General features: G+C 39.0%; 1 protein-coding gene across 3 annotated transcripts; it reads left to right on the top strand.

Annotated features, from left to right (window-relative positions):
• The first annotated feature begins 159 nt into the window (after positions 1-159).
• On the top strand, positions 160-20,011 carry LOC103462195 (homeobox-containing protein 1-like). Of its 3 annotated transcripts, none has more exons than XM_008404837.3 (10): positions 160-367; positions 7,060-7,551; positions 8,597-8,682; positions 8,781-8,891; positions 8,971-9,127; positions 10,441-10,523; positions 10,646-10,741; positions 12,708-12,802; positions 12,897-12,980; positions 13,644-20,011. In XM_008404837.3, the coding sequence occupies exons 2-10, from the start codon at positions 7,061-7,063 to the stop codon at positions 13,947-13,949; spliced, it is 1,509 nt and encodes a 502-aa protein (XP_008403059.1). In that variant the 5' UTR covers positions 160-367; position 7,060; the 3' UTR covers positions 13,950-20,011. The 3 variants fall into 3 exon arrangements, with proteins under 3 accessions (XP_008403059.1, XP_008403061.1, XP_008403062.1); XM_008404839.3 differs by having other exon boundaries at positions 12,711-12,802; XM_008404840.3 differs by having other exon boundaries at positions 12,714-12,802.
• Positions 20,012-21,048: the final 1,037 nt, after the last annotated feature.

Genomic DNA, 21,048 nt, shown 5'->3' on the forward strand with positions numbered 1-21,048 from the left:
TGAAGTTAACTAAGTGATAACTCGGTGAAATATATTTACTTTGCATACTTTAATTCTTGAGGGGGAAAAAACAGATATCTATACTCAATATACTGATCACCTTGCCCATAATAAACTACCCGCTGTATGGACTTCTTGTACAGTAAACCCTTTGAACTACCACTCCCGTCGGCCCTCGCGTCACAGTGTCAATATGGCGTCTGTCTGCCGGACAAAAGGCGAATCTGTCTGACGGCGGATTGAAACCCAATTAGAAGCAGGGGGGAGACATTTTGGGAAAACTGTGACAGTCCCCGAGTCTCTGCGCTCCGAGGCGGCAGATATATGATCAAACTAACATCTGTGGAGGCTCTCGGACTGGAATAAGGTGAGTGTTTCAGCTCTAACAACTGCTGTCTTCAAACGCTCCAGCTGCGGCTGCTAGCCCCGATGTATTTCCCCTTTTTTTCTCTCTCTCCCAGTAAGGTGATAACTGCAAACTCCTTAAAAATCCCCAGAGCCGCGGGGTTTTCCTCGGCTGGTTAGTTTCACGCCTCCTATACGGTTTCAGCTGAATAAAACGGGACATTTTGACTTATTATCGGTATATATACAGTTTATCGGTAGCCTAACGCAAAGTCAACTTTTTCTAACCATTGGTAAATGCTAATAACGTCGTTCAGACGCATGTTTTATGCGTAATTAAACAAAAATATATGCGCGAGGACATTTTTTTTTTTTTTTGCGCAGACGTTTATGGTTAAGCAAGGCTTAAGGATTGTAACCCAGTGTACTTTTACGTAATTGGTCATGAAATTGATCATAATAAACCCCGCAACTTCTAGAGACACCCACAGTGTAACCTCTGGCCACTTTAAGCAGCGGTTGGTGTTTTTCTTGATGCGGTTTCAGCTGCGAGTCCGGTCGTAAAGACGATCTTTGCTTCCACATGTGTGCAGCAGAACACGCTCCCCATGCCACGTCTGGGTAAGAAGCCTGGACGGCCAGTTCACTGGGTTCAACCTCTGCTGTACAGTTATTGTTTAACAAGTTTATACTCTTCTTTTGGTGGAGAGATCGAGTTCAGCGGGCATCGAGTTATTTTTGGAGAAAAGCACACAGGATCCAAATGTCCCACACAGTCTCCGGGAAACTCTGGAAGATGAAGATTTAAATGTTTTCCAGGGCTTATTAAGGATGGTAAAATATAGTATGGGATGGTAAATATTTGTGTTTCCTATCCCGTTTGTTTAAAAGTTCTATTTTATCCATCATTCCATACAGCGGTGAGCATTTATCATAAAAAAATATCATGATGAGAATTTTGATTTATCGTTGTCTAGATATATCGAAATTAACGATATCTAAAAAAAAACACCGCAAAACTGACAGTATTATCAGAAATTTTATTTTTACTATTTTATCCACTGTCTGTTTCAAATGAGCATAAAAAATGTGATTAGTGGCATCCTGAAGAAGCCTATTCAAATGGGAAAACTTTTCAAGAAAAATATTTGTGGCTCTATTGCAGTCACAGCCATATAGCAGACTAAAAAATGAATAGTTTTTTATTATCAGTTTTATTCTTACAATAGTATCACAAAATATTGTGATAAAATTCTAAGTCCCTATTGCCCACCCCTAATTCCACCCATCATCTATTTATCCAGCCATTTATGTTAAAAATGGAATAAAAAGGAAAGCACGCTGGGAAATTGAGTCTGGAAAACTACTTAATTTTGAGAGGAAAAGTATGTAGGAAGCCTGAGGTCGGAATAGTGTGAAAGATTTGTGTGTGTGTGTGTGTGTGTGTGTGTGTGTGTGTGTGTGTGTGTGTGTGTGTGTGTGTGTGTGTGACTGAGGACTTATCAGATGGTGCTACAAAGTTATTTATTTTATTTTTATTTTAGTCTTGATTATTCTTGTAATCCTCAGACAGAGGTCAACCTCATTAACTCGAATAACCACTAAAGCTTTGTCTCACGAGCATCTCGCTTGTCGTTTTGAAATGCAGTTTTGAGCTGCCGGGTCAAAATATTCTGGCAGTGCGTGCACTTTCATGTAATCCCCACGCTGCTTTGGAGACACTTTATAAGAAGCTACCAGCGTCTTGTCAGCATTATAGGATTGACCCCGTCGTTCTCCGCACGCTTTGGCATTTGAGCCTTCCAGTCGTTTTCAGGCCGTCGCCTTGAGAAGTTTCTGAGGTAAAATATAGTATGCAGCCTGGAAACATCTGCACAAAGGAAGATGACTAAACATGTTCCTCACACTCTCTCTCAATGTCAGATCTACATCGGTCAAGCCACAAAGCCACACGTGGTTTTTGAAAAATCAATCTCGGATGAGCTGTAGATACGGTAGAATAAACCAGAGAAAAGAGATTATAATTAGAAAAATATCAGCTTTCCAGTGTTGCAGCACTTTTCAAAAGTATTTGTACTCCTTTAACTTGTCACATGTCAACCACAATGTGTTTTATTTGAGTCCTTTACCATAGACAAACACAAAGTAGTGCATACTTGTGAAGGGTAAGAAAAGAAATACATGATTTTATTAAATTTTTTTACATGTAAAAGACTGTAAAGTGTGGCAGGCATTTGGATCTATTTAATCATGCAGAATAATAATCTGTAAAACCACCTTTTGCAGATTAGGTTGAATATGAATTATCATGTCTTGTCAGATTCACACTTAGATTTAAGATTGGACATGGCCATGTCTAATGCATGTATATAATTTGATCTAAACCACTCCATTGTAACTTTCTATGTTCAGACTCGCTGTCCTAGTTAAAATTTAACATTCCCCCTGCAATCTGAACTCTTTTTCACCCCGACACAGGATTCTCCTGCCTTTAGCTCTGTTAGCTCCTCTTCTCATCATCTCTGACTGGCATCCCCACAGCATAATACTGCCACCACCTTGTTACACCGTGGCACTGTTTTGTGATAGTGTTTACATGTTGGCTAAGACAATCTGTCTTCTATCGTGACCCTTATATGTCTTGTGGCAAACTGTGAACTGGACTTATTTCAGTAATGGTTTCCTTCTTATCACTCTTGCATAACGGCAATATTGATTTGTTTTGTAAAATGAAATAATAAAAGAAAAAGTTTGAAAATAACATATTTTCCATCCACCTCACAGTTATGCACTGCGTTGTGTCAGTCTGGCACATAAAAACCCAATAAAATCTGTAAAAGTTTGTCCATTGTACTGCGACACAATGCGAAGAGGTTCTAAGGTCTCAGTTCTTTTGCACGGCGTTGCAGCTGCTATTTTTAGTGCATATCTGTTAGGCCGTATCACCTTTTAAATCAGACCTGGAAGTAATTTAATGCAGATTGACAACACGCATATTCCCTCATACATAATTTACCAACACAAGCCCATTTTGCTGTAATTCTGCAGCTCTCTGTTATTTGTTTCAGTCTGATTTGATATACCATGAGTCATCCTCTGCAGCAGGAAGAGAAACTATGTAGCTTGGCTGCCAGAGATGTAAAATTTTCTTGGCATTTTTCCTAAGACATACACACACATACGCACACACTCACTCACACACACCCTCTATCTCCATTTCTTTTTATATGCGTCGATCTGCCCGCTGACTTTAATTTTCTTCTGTTGCCTGTTTCTTGTCTCTCTCTTTGCTCCAGAAAGAAACGCATTAAGACGGATGCGTTATCTCTTATTTCTGTTTATCTTACTCGGCTCCCTCCCCCTCCCGCCCCACCTCTAGCACAGACTGGCTTTGTTGTTATTATCAGGGCAGCTTTTCTTTTTTCCCCCCAGTTTAATTCAGTGACTGTATGCTTTAAGAGTCAAGGCACAACAAAAATACAACCAATGATTAGAATTTACATTTTGCAGGCTGAAGCTGCATCGAACTCGGGGTTCATTTTGCTTTTGAAATCATGGAACACAACACAATACAGAACTGGGGCCATTTGCATAACGTTATATGATTACTGGGGTTGAAAACGTCTCTGCTCAGATAAAAGCCTGATTGAATCTGGAGGAATGCAGTTCATATCTGGATAGCAGCTGCAGAGCGCTGTTCAAGAAGCTGCTGTGTGTGTGTGCGTGTGTGTGTGTGTGTTTTAGTTTGTAATGCTGCAGTTAAGAAGCTGACATGTAAATTTAAAGCAGTCATTCTTTGGTTTGTTTTATTAATGCGCAGTCTTCACTCCTCAAGTCGTTATTGAGATTGTTTTTTAATCATTACATGCTGTATATTGTGTTTCAGTCAGGTCGAACAGAGGGAGTGGACATATACTTTAAATTTTTACTAAAGATTGACTTTGACTGTTACATTGTAAGTCATGAATAGACTTACAATGTCTATTGTAAGTAGCTGTAGTGGATCTAAGCCGGTCCACTACAGCTGTGGCTGCATGTTTAGGGTTGCTAGATGTAAACCCTTGGCTGAGTCTTGGGGGCTGGTTTTCAACCATTTAACAAATTTCCTTCCAGTATTGTACTGTGTTTTGTTCCATAATTTTTTTTTTACATAAACTCTGACCATCGCTGTTTTTGTCTAACCTGCTAATTGCAGGTTAACCAATTTTAGCATTTTCACAAAAAATAGTATATTAGTTCAAGTCAGCATGAGACACAGTGTTAGTTAGTTAATACCATTAATATGAGCATAAAGCCTACATTTAGGAAAGTAGATTGATTGCTTTCTATAGCAAATTGCTAATACTATCATATTGTGATTTTTCATTTCAAAATAAAAACTTTATTTTTTCATGGACTGTTGATTGTAACCTGAGGTTCAAGACAGGATTTGAAGCTCAAATATTGTGGTTAACATACAAACAAGTCTGGAAGGCTGATATGACAACAGATCTTTTGGTGCTAAATCATTCAGTGATTTATAAACTAACATAATTGTTTTAAAATCCACCCTGTAAGCTACAGGGAGCAGCTGAAGGACTTCAGAACTGGGGTGATGTGCTCCATCTTCCTGATTTTAGTCAGTACGCCAGTAGCAGCGTTCTGGATCAGCTGCAGATTTCAAATTTTTTTTATCCAGATCTGTGAAGACACTGTTGCAGTAATCAATGCGACTAAAGATAAACATATGGATGATTTTCTCTAGATCTCACTGAGACATTACTCCTTTATTCCTGGAAATGCTCTTTATGTGTCTCTGTAGGTTCAGGTCTGAGTCCATCTCTACTCCCAGTTTTCATGTACAAATTTTCTTAAGGAATTTTTCTGGTTACTTTTTATTGTTAAATTGAAATAAAACCAACACAAGTCAGTTTCTGCAAAACATATAGTATAACAAGCCCTCCAGTAAATTGCTGACATGGGCATCTCTAATCACAAAAGCAGTAATATCATCAGCCAGTCGGTGGAGTGTCTGACCGCCACTCAAAACAGTGAGTAAAGGTCATCAGACATTAAGGATTCATTATATGCTGCAATTCCCTGACTCTTCAAATATAAAAGTCAACAAATAAGAAATAATACATTCCAACCAGTCTTTTGAGATAGTAATGTTTCATATATCTTAGTGATATATCACATAACCCTACTTGTGACACAATGCTCTGCTACTGATGGCCTTATCTGCCATCTGTGGTACCTGCTAGTGAGGAGCCTCCTTTATGTACCCAACACTTGTATACAGCACTTCTTTCGCCCTGACCCAATAAGGGAATACCTTGATATGTACCTACTTGTATGTTGTTAGTTGAAACTTTTCAGCTTAATATAATACATCTTAAGTCTCCTGGGTTTATTTGGATTTAATGGTTGACTGGTATAAACCAACACACCGACATACCTGGTGTTAGTCTTGTAGATTTAACTGATTGCTCCAAATTGCCTAAGAAGTTAGCTGTTGTCTCAACATTATTCAGCTGGAGGTGGCCATGAGAAGATGGGAGCACTGATCAGCTTCGACTAGTTTTACTATAATATGGAAGCGGATCTTAATTCCTTTTTTTCCTTTTACCTCAGGGTGCACCAGTTGATCTGTTGGCCAGTCGATCGGCCCCAATTTTCATACTTTTGGGTGATCAGCGATTGGCTGATGCTTGAATGTGAGACCGGTTTTATTCACCAATCTTATGTACATTTAAATGGCTACAAAGCTGCTGCATTTAGCTACTTTTGTTTTGGACTGCAAGAAAACCTAAAACTTAGGATACTATATTAATGGCTTAATCTATTTTGTAAAAGCTTGTGAGTTTGTGAAAGCAAAATACTTCTGTGCATTTTATTTTTGGTAAGAGGCCCTAACCAGGTCTGCAGTTAATTTATTGTGCATGTTTTCTTTTTTTAAGGATTTTTTTTTTTTTCCAGTTTAGCTAATTAGTAGTTTGGACAGAAATACTCTAAACTTTTCATGTACATTTGAGAGCATTGCCTCAAGGGCAGTTAAAATAAGTTTTTTTTTATTATTGTTTCATGGAACATTGAAAGTCTATATTGACTTGGGCTGCACCAATAGGCTACCGTGTCTGTGTGGGTAGAGTCATCGTCTTGCAATCAGAAGGTTGTAGGTTCGATTCCAGCTTCCTCCTGCCACATGTCAATGTGCGTATCGGTGTATAAATGTGTGTGTGAATGGGTGAATGTGACTCTAGTGTAAAGTGCTTTGAGTGGTCAAAATGACTGGAAAATCACTATATACAGTAAGTTCAGTCATTTACCAATATGAAGCCAGTATCGACATCCAGTAATGATAATACTGATTTTATGACCCATAACCGATATATATATTTACCTATATCGTATACATTTCCTCACCGTTTTGACACCTTTGGAAAAAAACAACTCAAAGTAACAGACAGCAACAAGATGGAAATAAATACGGGTTGTTGATATCGGCTGTTTTTTTTTCAACATATCGGCTGATACCGATATGTTGAAATTACTCATATAGGCAGATACTGATGTTACTGCCAATATATTCGTAATTGTGACCTTGTAACATATGACAGTTGTCAAAAAATATCTGAATCGGCCGGTCAGGCTTTTTAAACTTTGGTGATTGGCCAAAATACTGCAATTGGTGCTCTCCAACTTTTAACTCTTTCTAATTTTTATGTTTTCCAGGATGTTCCAGCAGAGTGAGGAGCCTCGCTTCACCATCGAACAGATTGATCTCCTCCAGAGGCTCCGACGGACCGGCATTACTCAGGTGGAGGTTCTCCACGCCCTGGACACTCTCGATCACCTGGATCGACAGAATGGCCACAAGCAGGCCCGCAAAGCTTCCTACCTGCCGCCCTCGTCTTCCTTGTCTTCCTCCAACTCCGTCTCTGCCTCTTCGTCCACCACTTCCGCCTCCACTCAGACGGTTTTTCCGGACAACCGACTCTCCCTGTCACCTGGCAACAACTTGGACACCGCCTCCCCGCCTCTGCCGGTCCCGACAGCCTCACCGGTTGTTGTCCAGAATGGACTTGGTGCCGTCGCCAACGGGAAGCTTTCTCCGCCACGGTTTCCTCTGGCAGTGGTCGGAGGCAGCGTGACTGCACCGGGCTTTGGGTTTGAGGCCAGTGAGGAAGACTTGGACCTGGATGATAAAGTGGAGTTTTTGATGCGGTAAGATGTGACCAGACTTAGGAGAAGACGAACCAATATAAAAAAAGAGCCAGATCAAAAGAAAACCAAACATAGTCGTCTACATGGTATTGTTCTAAGAAGGACCAAATCCAAAAGTCTTTGATAGAAACAAAGTTTTTAAATGCAGTCTGAAAGAGATGAACAGTTCTAAAAGTATAGAACTGTTCATATTAGTATATTAGGGCTTGGCGATAAATCAATTTTATTGATTTTTATTGAATTCTTGATTGTTGAAGATTTCATTTTTAGAAAATCTGGATTTTTTTCCCCCCACTAATTTACTCCTTGAGTTTCCATAATTCAGAGTCATGTCGCCGCCCAGGGCAGCCATCTTGTTTGTCAGAGTCTATTTATTTGTTGGACTTTGAAATCAGGTCAACTTTTAAGACATTTTTACTTGTATAATTGTGTCCTTAATCTGCTAATATCATATAATTAATTAATATCCAGAGCCTAACCCTGATACTCCGTCATAGCATCGCTTTCTGATACTTACAGAAAGCAGTGGTTGAAATAAGATCCACTTCTTGAATTTTTTTTTTTTATAGAAAAGAAAGCGAGAAAAAAAAAATCAATTAAAATCAGATCTGGTTAAAAAGATTTTTTTGAGATGTTATTTTTAAGTTGCATCGCCCAGCCCTGATGGATAAAGCTGCATTCAGTCAGAGGCTCATATCAGTCTGAATCACAAACACACAAATGTACGTGCACTCGCACGCGAACACACACACACACACACACACACACACACACACACACACACACACAGACACACGTGTACTCTGATGCGTCTCATCTGCAGTCTGCAGCCGGGCCGCAGCATCTCGGTAGTATTGATTTGAAAATGTGTGAAGATGAATTCAAACTAGAGGCAGAGCAAACAACATTACCTTCAGACATCCTCACACCCACACACGTTTTTACACACTGTTTCTGTTACCTGCATGCTATAAGTGTGAACTAATGTTCTCCTCTGATGTTGTAGATTTAGATAGGTTTTGTACTTTGTGGCTGTGTATTGTAGGAGGGACAGCAGCGTGATCAAAGAGGAGATCAAGTCCTTCCTGGCGAACAGACGGATCTCCCAGGCCGTGGTTGCTCAGGTAACAGGTGAGTGTTGGTCCGACGAAACACTAGAGTAAAACAAAAGCAAAAAACAAAAGTACTTGACAAGCCCTACTGAGTGACACGAAGTCGTCATTTTCCAGGGATCAGTCAGAGCCGGATCTCCCACTGGCTCCTGCAGCAGGGGTCGGACCTCAGCGAGCAGAAGAAACGGGCCTTCTTTCGCTGGTACCAGCTGGAGAAGACGAACCCCGGTAACCATGTGTGAATAAGAACCTCCTTAATGTGGGTTCAGGTTAAACTTCTGCAAGCTAACAGTCTGCGTAACAACAGGGGCCACTCTGGCCATGCGGGCGGCCCCGCTGGCTCTGGAGGATATGATGGACTGGCACCAGACCCCGCCCCCGTTCGCCTCGGCCCCCGGGGGCTTCCGGCTGAGACGGGGCAGCAGATTCACCTGGAGGAAGGAGTGTCTGGCTGTCATGGAGAGGTGGGCAACAAAAGCAAGATTTTACAGTAGCTTGTGCTTCCTGTTGGAAACTTTGAGTGTCCATATCAACATACAGCCATATTCAATAAATTAGAATATGCGACCCAGTGAAGCTCATTTTTCAGATTGAAAATTGTCAAATTCAGCAGGTATTAAACTTAATTTTCATTGAGGCTACAGTTCTGTATTAAACCGTTTTTTGGTAATGTTCTAATTTTAAAGTCATGTCTTTATTAACTGTAAGCAAAAAATCATAATTAACAGAAATAAATCAAGCTCCATCTGTGTGTAATTACTCTGTAATGTGTTTCGCTGAGTGATGAAGTTCCTACAATAAATTAACTTTTCAATAATATTCAATGGATCTATAGACACGTTGCAATGTGAAGTCACTCACTCAAGATCAACAAAACTTCTAGCCACCGATGACTACCGTTGGTTTCAGATGTCAAGTTGTCACCATAATGTGCTTAATCTTAATGTACGGCTTATATAAATAAAAGAAAAAAGGACGCAGTGCTTTGCTACTAACTATCAACATATCAACAACTAGATAACAAGGAGCAAGGGTATCACATTTCACAGGTCAGTGAAAAGTTTTAATAAAAAAAATGGCTTGAGTGACCAGCTATGGCCAGCTATGCTAGCTTGACTTTGACAACCTTAACATGTAGATGTGCTGCAGAACTCGGTTTCTTTTGGTTCAGTAAAATAAAAAAAGGCGACCCACACACCGACTCTCTGACAGACCATCAGGTCTTTAAATTAGCTAATATCAGCCACCGTGGTGTTCATACGATCACTTCTATAATCGCAAAATAAACATTGAGCCTATAATATAATGGACTGAATGTTCTTTGTGTGGGAAATGTTTGTGTGTTTTTTGGTGTTGAATCCTGTGGAGGTGTTGTCAGTCAGTCGCTATGGCAACAGGTCTGTGTGTAGTATAGCCGACACAGCGTGAAAAACAAAGAATAGGAGTGATTTTGAGTGGTTTAAGGGTTTTTCAGCTTTTTTTTTTCCTTTGCTGAGGCACACTGCACTGAATTAATAATACTTACATTTCCAGGTTTAATTTTGTTAACGGCATAGATCGACCACAGCTGCGCAGCTATGGATGGCATGTTAAAGAATCGTCTTTGTGCCCTTCAGCGTTGTGCGCAAGCGCCAAATTTACCGCTATAATAAACTTTAACATGCAACGTGTCTATATATTCAAGTCTGTGGCTGTGCTCTGACATGTGAGAAAGTTCACTGATTACAGGTGCAGTAAAAGGAACTTTCCTGTAATGAATGTGATTATGTATAAACAGCTACTTCAGTGATAACCAGTATCCCGATGAAGCCAAGAGGGAGGAGATTGCCACTGCCTGCAATGCTGTCATTCAAAAACCAGGTATTATTTTCCCCACTTTTATTTACCACAAATGGTTCGCCTGCATCATACTTTGTATTGTAATTGTGGAGACAATGAAGCAGGCAGTCCAGAGGTCACATGTCTCTGTGTGTGTGTGGCAGGAAAGAAGCTGTCTGATTTGGAGAGAGTTACGTCTCTCAAGGTCTACAACTGGTTCGCCAATCGGCGTAAAGACATCAAGAGGCGTGCCAACATAGGTAATGTTTACTTCTGTGTTTGTATTAGATGCTCATGCATTTATACTAGAGTACACTACATTTTAGATGTTATCTAGTTTTCCAACTGTTGAGATTTTACTATTTTTATTTAAAGGTTTTTAAAATAATACTAATAATTTTATTTAAATGTATTTATTTATTTTACAGACAGTGCATGTTAATAACATATACCAGAGTTAGCCAGAAGGCTATTTTACACCGACTGTCCTCATACAGTTGGTAAAAGTCACCCTAAAGAAATAAAAGTAAAGCTACATAATCACATAAACAAAATAACAACGACAATGCACTTAGTAAAAATACTAAAAACAAGAATGCACATAAAAAACACATAGACAAACTACAAGGCAAGATGACAGCAGAGGGGAGCAAGAGCAGGTCTAAATGTCAGCTAATCAAAATTATACAATCATTACTGTTTATAATTTAACCTAAATTAGGTAACATAAAGTTACCTAATTTTAGTGCAGTAATACTTTTATAACAAATTTGTATCAGTAATGATTTATTGGTTAATGTCAAGTTGTCATAACAAAGACATTTCGAATAATGTCAACTTTGTATTAAAAGTGTCATAATTTACCGAATGGCGCTTTATGATAACAGTCATAAATATTCATGAAGGCTTATTCATGGTCATGACAGGTGTTATGTCATGTTTATGACAGTGTCATGTCAGTCTTATTCACCCCCCTTCAAATAAAGTGTTACCTATATTATTATTATATCATATAATATTATATATATATTTAATTTCTATCACACTTTACATGTAAATTTTAAAGTGCTAAAAATGACAATAAAATGTGTGAAATCTTATGTTTAATAATCCTTTCATCCATTTTAAAATGGAAATCTGTGAACAAATGTATACATCAGTTCAAAAATATAATTTGATTAAATATTGACATAACTCATCATCTAAGTATATTCAGTTTGTCATTGTGGATGGTGATGCTGTGGGCAGGAAGGGTTTCTGGTAGCAGTCAGTCTTGCATCAAATCTGAAGAAGCCTCTGGCTGAAGACTGTATGGCAGCCTCATGACCATCATGATATGCTAACAGCTCAATTTCAGGGCAGCATAGACAATATTCCACAGTATCATGTTCTGGATGAAATATCTAGCTCTGCTAACTCGCCTCATTTGCTTTTGCCGCTCCTCTTGAAATCAAACACCCTGCTTTTCAATTCGTCTCAGTTCTGGGGTCATAGTTCATGTATTATTTAAGCTTTTTAGAAGCTAATCACCTTCTCCCAGTAGTAAAAAAAATCCAACAACAATTATCCCTTTTGGTTTTCCAGCTGCACAGCATCCAAAACCAGAGGGGATAACTGTCCAAACCTGCAACAACTGCCACTAACACCAGCGCAATTCTAGAAAAACCGCAAGTTTAAAAATCTTAACTCCACGTGTCAAAAAGTCTTAAATATGTCCAATTTTATTTTTGTACCTCATCTTAAATCAGGTTTAGATATGATTTAGAGCTGTGCTGTATATTTTGGGCATTGCATTAATACACTGTGACCAAACGCCAAAGCAATTAGTCCCCTCAAACATTCCTCCTTCCCCACAGACCTGTGAAATAATTCTGGCCCCTTATAAAATGTGAACGTAAGCAATTAAATCCAATAGTTGTTTAAAACATGCCATTAACATCTAAAGCTCGTTATATACTGAATGGAGGTGTTGAAAGCTAGAAAAACACTCAAGTCACAAACCAGAGCTGGAAAATCTCAATTTAGGTTGTATTTAACTTAATTCTACTATAAAGTTAGGAAAATATCATCTATTGTGCAACTTACATGCATGTGTAACATTTGAGAAGCTGACTGAACATTCTCGAAATCCTGGTTGGTCTTTTAGAGCCGGCCCTCCCTGTCCGCCGTTTACTCTTGCTGCTCGTTCAGCTTTGATATGCTATGATAAGGTTTGTGTTTTTGAAGAAGCAGCCATCTTAGAGAGCCATGGCATTGAGGTCGAAAGTCCAGGAGGCCAGTCCAACGGCGACGAGGTGGACGGCAACGACTTCCCTGACCAGGTGAGCTAAACCTGCACAGCGAGTTAACTTCACGCACAATCCACGGCACCGCCATGTTTAATGCAGCGTGTAATTAACCTGTTGCATGTTGCAGGGTTGCGACGTGTCCCTGTTTGACAAGAGAGCTTCAGCCAGGCAGTTTGCCTTCAGTCGAGCTGATCTGTCCTCTCCCACCCAGGTAACTGTTGGGCTGAACGACTAGTCATGATTAATCCTCGACTAATTTAGTAGTTGATTAATTGTTATCTGGAGTATAAAGACTCTTTAAAAAGAATAGATGAGCAATTTGTCATAAGAATAACACACACAGATGAGTAACTAACCCAAAACGGTACAAAAATATGCATATTTTGCATTCAAAATAAAAATGGAAATCTTTGTAAATACGTTCCACCTTGAACTCGAGTGGCACAGTTTGAGCTTCGCATGATTCAAATTCTGTAAAAAAAATCAAATAAAATTGAGCACATTTTGCAATTATTAAAATCATAAACAGAGCAACACTACACTGTATCGGTGTTAAGTTGAGCTTTTCATGTTAATGTAACAAATATTTTTGTAGCTGCATATGCATCTTTTGCTACAAATGATCTAGTGTTCACCGAAGGAATGCGGTGTTATATTTTAGGCAATAAAATGTTTTTCTTAAAAAAAAGAGTTGAATTGTTTTCTTATTTGCATCTTCTGACATTGTAAAGTGGCTAAGCGGAAAAATCTGCAGAACATGCCTTTTTGTTTGATACGATTAATTGATTTAGTAAAAGAATCGTTAGTTACAGCCCTGGTAACCAAACAATCCTGACATCTGCTGACCGTCTTCCTAATGTTTCCCCTTCATCAGGTTCCGCCGCAGCTGCCCAGCTGGTTTTCCGCCCTGGCCAGGGGAGGCCAGCGGGGCGCCTCGCTGATCGGCCGCTCCCTCCTGTCGGGGGCGGGCTCTCAGGCAGAAGGATCCAGAATGACGGGCGCGTCCTGGTCCCCCCCGTCCCCATCCCTTCAGGATGACCCCAGCCTCCACGTCGTGCTCTCCGAACCGCAGAACCCGGCGACGTCGGAGAAGACGGCGGCCGGTCGCGGCAGCCCGGCCTCGGCCAATCAGGCGGACGCGGGGAATCAGATCAAGACGGAAAGCGTGGATGACGACTGACGGAGGGGGAAACCGTCAGACGCTGGAGCTGTCAGAACAGGTGTCCATTATATGCAAGCAGATTTTATAGGAATGTTATAAGTGAACAAAAAGACCAAACGTTGTGTAAAACTCCAACCCTGAGATACCTCCCAACCCTACCTCCAACCACCAACCTACTCTGCTACACTCGTATAGCTGTTAATAGTGTAATATGATGATAACGACGAACCTTTATACGTTAGCCGTATCTGGCGATCCGTGGGAGATTCAAACCTGCATCTCAAATCAGATCCTGCAAAGAAAAGTCGGCTTCTCGGAAAACCTCCATCTCCGACACTCCCAGGGAAACGGCCCGAATGGTCCCGAGCGATTTCTTTGCTGGGTTGTTTTCGATTGGAGATAGATTGATTTAAATCTTCCCCGGATGGCCGTCCAGCGGGACATGAAGCCTCGTGTGCGGGCTTCCGTAGAAGACCGCATCCTTCGCAGCAGGGCTACGCTGTATTTGGCTTGGGAATCAAATGCTTTCAGGGGTCTTGCACTGTGATTTCAACTGAACAGCCTCAGTGTATAGGAATATAAAAATGAGCTTCATGTTTTTCTTTTTCTTTTTTTTCTTATTTTTACTGAATCTTTTATGGTGATCGTCGTCGCATTTTCACGCCAGATTTCTGGCAGATGAATCCGTGTAGGCACAGAACAGGCTTGAGGTCGCAGCAGTTTTTATGATAATGAAAAGTAATTATCTTCAGAGAGGCAGAAGCAGAATAATCCCCTCAACCCCGCAGAGTAAACTTAATATATAATGGCTAAAATGGCTATAAAATATAGACACATTTAAAGGGCATCTTGGTTTGCTATGTCTTTGCAATATATTCACAACCCTTGAAGCTTTTCATGTTTTGTCAGATTACAACCACTATATTTAATGCTTTTTTATTGGGGTTTTAATGCACCGATTTAAAAATTTGGGCCAATATTGATGTCTGATATTAATAATGCTGCTATGGCTGATAAACAATATTAGCCAATATTTATGTCAGGGTTTCCCCCAGAAAACTTGCTGAGCTCGGGGCGCTTAGAAAGTCTTGCTATCCCACCACGTTTTTGAGGTAAAACATGTTTATAGTTGATAAGAAATTTGAAAATATAATGCATGCAATACCTAAATACAAACTATAAGGTCTTTAAATAAAGGCAATCATTAAAAAATATAAATAAATTAATTAACAATGCTACATCTGGTGGTATAAGTAAAGCCTGGTGACCCTCCAGGCTTATGATACACTGAGGGAAACCCTGTATTTCATGACGTCGCTCTGAGTCCAGAGCATAGATTGGACTGAATAGGTCTACCCTTATGGATGAGGCACATGATCACAGATATCCTTATTTTTTATTTTTATTTTTTTTCCCAATATCAGAACAGGGTAGTGGCAGTGTCATGCTCTGGTTTTTGTTTGTTTTTTCTCTCCAGGAACAGGGAAGTCGATCAGAGTTGCTCATAACACAAAAATGTGTTGGTCGTAAAATACCCCATAAATATTCTGCCATTTGTCAACCAACACAATGAAAAGCAAAAAAGATCATGGGATGTGAATACTTTTGCAAGGCAACGCATAAAATGTAACGCTAAATATAGTTTGAACATTTTTTCACTGACTTTAAAGAAAGAAAAATCGCTTTCATATTTTAGAGTCTAACTTCAGATTCAGTGCTTAATGATTTTTTTTATTTTCTTCAGCCGATCTGAGAGACTCTTTTTAATGCACTGCTTCCACATGCCCATCAGAAACTAAATAGGAATTTAATCTGCATTAAAAACAGCTGCTCAGAGTATTTTAAGGCTATACATTTAAGTGATATTTATGAACGTGGTATTCAGTAGATATATATAAAAAAAAACACCTCAGTATTCACTTCTTAGATTTTATTGCGACTCAAAGAAAGCCAAAACTACAAACGTTTGTATATAATATAGCCATGTAAAGCGACTTCTCAAGTTCGATCGGTTATTATTTATTCATTTTGTATCCGAGAATGATTGATCACTGTGAGATCTGCCTTCGACGTAGACGAGTCGGTCGGGATGGACTCAGCCCGTTTTAGAAGCTAGAAACAAAAAGCGAGCTGAAAACGTACACAAACCGTGTAAGTAGGTGTGTGTGCGCACACACACACACACACACCCATATGGTATACTTTATGTAACAATATATAGACATATAAGCATCTATCGAGAGGAACTATCAGCCTGAGTGAGTGTTGTTGGTGAAAGGTGCGTGGAACATTAGCCAAAGTATTGAGTTTTATTATCGGTGTATTTTTGACGTGTGTTATAGTTACGGATGGCTCTAAACAACCGAGACATGCTAATCAAAACGGCACATCAGATGTGTCAAATAATCATGTGAATTACGTCATCTTCCTACTTTTGTTTAACTTTAATTTTTCTTTTTTTTTGGTATATCTGTGCTTCATCTGGGTATGCCATGTGTTTTAAACACATACTGCCACAAATTAGTTGTATTATTTTTTCTTTGTTTTGTTTTAGTGACACTTTATTGAATACGATGGTGCTTCGAGTCCCAGCTGTTTGTAACTTTTAGTGATCACTTTGAGTGAACAATAGAGCAGCAGCAGTAGGAAGAGAAAAATAATGGTTGCTAACCTCCCTCAGTTTCTCTTTCTCTCGGTTTACTCCACTGATGAATGCCATCAAATTAACGACACTGAGAAGCGCTCTTCAGCTCTTCAAAACGTATAAAAAAATAAAGTTTAATATAATATCTGAACGTACAGCCATTGTGGAAGTCTGTCGTATATTTAGCTTCTTGTCTAACATCGAATCCATTCTTACTGAATATGCAGCTTACCAGTTAGTTTAAAACTGCATTTTTTTAATGACCACCAGAGGGCAGATGTGGGGGAAGCCACGCCCAAAACAAGGCACAAACAGTTGTGGGAACATTTTATTGTGGTATCATTGTAACAAATGATGAGGAGTGAGCTCATTATGAAAAAGTGCAACAATACGAAGAACAAAAAGACATAATACTGTTAACAGAATTGCTGTTTCCTTCTGAAATAGTTATTCATTAGAAATATTAGACGTCTAGAGCTGTCTGGCCGGGGAAGTTATGGTCACTGGTTGGTTAACAATCAAGTCGAGATGTTTTAGCAAGTTATTAACCGTTCACAAAACTACGTACAAAACCAGCAGAGAAAAACAACAGTGTTACTGATTTAGAGTCACTGCTACATAACTAGATCCTCAGATAACTTTAAAAGAGAGAAGTAGTTTGTTTTTTTTTTTAATAATTGAGTCTTGTTGCCAATAAGAACGGAAATTTCAAGCTCCAGTTGCAATGAAAACAGTGCTCATTTTTGCTTTAATGACCCGGTTGCTACAGGGGACCGTTTTATGATTCTTTCCAAACACCCAAACACTGCTATAGCTTACAGATGTATGCTCACTTAGGTTGTTTTTGTGACTGGAGCGCTTTGTGGTGGTTGGTAAACAACTCGGCGCTGTACCTAACAGAGCAAAGTAGTAGTGAAGGGGAAGCCCACCCAGCTGTGCGCCGATCATTTGGCAGTCGGCTAAAAAAGGCATGAAAAGGTCAGAATACTAAACGTGGGCTAGACTTCTACTTGGCTCCTATTTTTATTTTTATGGGAGCTCCAAATTGTTCCTGACCTTTTTAAAAAGTCCTACATCCACCACCACTGGGATAAAACATTTGGTTTGGGTTAAAGTGTGATACAGCTGGCCCGAATCATTATCGTCTCTGCACCAAGGGATTCATAAGTGAAAGTAAAATGGGTTTTACCAAGGGCAACTTGAGCAGGAAAACAGATGTAAAATGCGAGGTGGTTATGCAATGAGTTAGAAGTTATAAGAATATAGTCCTAGTTTATAACTGAAGTGGTGACTTACTTTTAAATAATGAGCTAAGAACTTTAACGATTTAATAATAAATTGGGAGGTAAGTCAGTTTGGGTTGGGAAAAAAGTAGCAAATTTGACTGGAAATGCACCGATTATTCAGCCAGAGATCGAATCGGCTGATCCAATAGTAAAAAAACCCAAAACTTTTTATTTCCACCCTAATCATCAATAAAACACGTCAAAAATAAAAACTCCCATCATTAAACACAACCTACTACTTGTACCTTGATGGACTTTTTGCGTTTAGCTAAAAGTAGACAAATATTAGAAGCTAACAATTTTAAGAAATAATGGATAGTTTTAGAATGACTTTACTTTGTCTAATCAAAATGATGACCACTGTCAAAGAATCTTCAATACATTTTTATTAGATAAAAATGTTTAAAAAATCCAAATAAGTTGAAATCAGAATCAGCAGGGTAAAGTGGAAATCGCTTCATTTCTAGTTTTAGCAAGTCTTAGTTTTTGTATTTCAACTATCATCTGTTCTGTTTTATTATGTTTTTGAGCAAACAGACTTCTATAATGGCTGTACATTCAAAGCAGTTCATTGTTTTTCAGTGATGTAAAGGTTAACTTCTTATTTTAGAGTTAAACATTGACACGGATACCTCAGACACTCCCCGTCAGCCAGAAACTACTCCTCAAACGTTACTCTGCTGCTGCTTCCACTTTTTTCAGACTTTTAAAAGAAAAACCAGATCAGAGAACGGTCTCGCTGTCGGAAAACTGTGATGAAGTTCTTTAAAATAAAAAAAAAAGAACGATATGTGATGTTAGGGGAAACTGCTTCTCCAAGTAGGTTCAATAAATATAAACTGATCGTAAAGGGAAGTTCTACTCCAGTCAATGAGTTGTTCAAATCCTTCCTAATTTGGGAGATTTTAACACGAATCTTCAGTGTTTTTGGTGATGGATTGTTGGATTGTTTCCATTTTTATGACAGCAGAGCTGTCCATCTTTGCTATAAGCATTAGTGGCATTATCAGTTATGTAGTTCTCTGTCATAATTTTTTATTATTTACACCAAAAACCTTATTTTTTTGTTTTGTTTAAATCTGCTTAGCAGAAACCTTTGTGAAAGGAAGCTAGTCGTTAGTTTAGGATAAAATCTGCTGTCATGAGATTATTTGAATCATTTCATTCGCTGCCTATGTGGCAGACTTACTGGGTCTGGTGTTGCCATTTTGAAATTATTCAAACTAAAGTTGTAAAGGACATGTACTGTATCTGTTGTAAACAGGAGGGGACGACATGAAAGGGATCTGAGCAAACTGGTTTTAGGTTATTGGATCTTTCGTGTTAAAAAAAACAAACGAGTGGATTGTTCATTCAGAACACATTGTGTTGCAGAAATAGACAAATTACTGATTTGTTTGCCAGTATTTAAAATAAGCTAACCCCCCCTCCCCCTTCCCCATCGGTTTCCTATTTTCAGCCTCAATCCGTTTTCATTGTGTTGATTTAGGTTCTGTGTCCTGATGACCGTTTTGTGCCAGAACGTGATGTAATCACTGAGTTGTTGTGAAAAGAAAACCCACTTCCAGAGGTTTTTGCTCTTCCAGTTCTGTCTGATCTGTATTGATGTTTGTCGAGTCTCCTTTCTTTTTTTTTTCCTCATTTGTACAACTGCAGGTCAACATCTGCCTTCAATCATGTTTGTTTCTGAATATTCTTCAGATGAAAACAGTTTTCTACATGTACATCTTTCATGCGGTTGTCATTTACTGTGTACTCTCCAGCCTTAAATCTTCTCATCCCATTAGCCAGGGACTGGAAACGCTACACTTCTTCTAGCAGTTTTAGAAAAAAACGATGGTAATCTCCATCGGTCTGGCAATAAGCTTTTCAACACATCTCTGTAAAACAAAAATATCAAACCTCAACTGGATGGATGTTAGATCAGTTTTTTTTATTAGTTGTTTTTTTTAAAAATCCCCTTGTTCATTTCTATTTCAAGATTTAGTGCCTTTTTTGGACGAGTAGACTGTTGTGTAATTGCTATGTAGAAAATCTACATATGCCTTTTGTTACTTTTTCATCTGTTCAATAAACCTTGATTTGTTATTTTTAAGGTGTGTTTTTATCGATATTCTATTTACAAGGGAATAAAAGCTGATCAGACTCGATGCTCTGTGTCGCTGCATTTCTTACTTGGTACATAGAATAGCTGCAGCTAAAGTCAGCTGGACGGAGAGCAGCCGTAAAATAACATTAAGTCTTATTTTGACCAGGGCATTTCAACACATACACAAGCTTTGATCTGAAACCATTCCATTTTAGCTGTGGGCCTGGTGAGTCTTCACCTCAGTCTCAACCATTTTGTCACCACTTGTGTAATTGACCCTGAAGAAGAAACACCTCCACAGCCTCACTGTGGGGAAGTGCAATGTTAGTTTTACCTGTGGATCTCAAATACGAAATTTGTTGTTTTTGCATACAATAGAAACAAAGTATTAATGTTAAAACTAGTAAATACTGTCATGTACTATGAAATACTGTCATACTGGTAAATATATATTCCTTTAAGCCCCTTGTAAAGTCATTGTCACCAAGTTGCTTTAAATCTTTGTTCCTGCAGCAGAAGAGGGTCATATCGGGACCACATTGCTGCCATCTAGTGGTCGGAGTGTGAATAACACACATTTTTGTTGGAAGTTCTGTTTTTTTAAAGGATTTTTTCGACTACAGTGGCCTTTTGACCTCCAACCTCTGGCTGCCGCATCGAGGACTGAGGCCTCCGTACCTGGATCGTGACTCTGCCCCTGCGTCACGTTCACCCAGCAGAAATCAAACGTGCACACTTCCCTAAGCTTAATGGGAAGTATGGATCTAGTGGTTAAGTGCCAGTCATGATGTGGGGCTGTTTAAGCGGTTATACCATTAATAAAAAAACTCATATGCTACAGACTAGAAAATGACTTGAAACACATGCTAATTTTTCCTCACACCCATCAATCTACCTGATTAATCCTCTGCTTAAAAGCAAGACATTTTTATATATCATTTTAAATTCAGGGAGTGAGGGTTAAACCAACAAGATAGGGAAGCAGGCATCTTCCCTCCCCTCTAATTTGATAACATTTGTAAAGCTGGTACTTCAATATGTTAAAGTTAATTAAGCTTACCGTTTCTACAGACAGAGAAAAAAAAGTGGCCTCGACTT

The sequence above is a fragment of the Poecilia reticulata genome, chromosome 3, assembly GCF_904066995.2.
Source record: "Poecilia reticulata chromosome 3, P_reticulata-male-v2, whole genome shotgun sequence".
Taxonomy (NCBI): Eukaryota; Metazoa; Chordata; class Actinopteri; order Cyprinodontiformes; family Poeciliidae; genus Poecilia; species Poecilia reticulata.

Excerpts from the sequence above, each read along its gene's own strand:
- LOC103462195 (XM_008404837.3), top strand. The coding sequence starts at position 7,061 with ATGTTCCAGCAGAGTGAGGAGCCTCGCTTCACCATCGAACAGATTGAT. Across the intron at positions 8,683-8,780 it reads CGTGGTTGCTCAGGTAACAG|GGATCAGTCAGAGCCGGATC; the intron begins GTGAGTGTTGGT and ends GTCATTTTCCAG. Across the intron at positions 12,981-13,643 it reads ATCTGTCCTCTCCCACCCAG|GTTCCGCCGCAGCTGCCCAG; the intron begins GTAACTGTTGGG and ends CCCCTTCATCAG.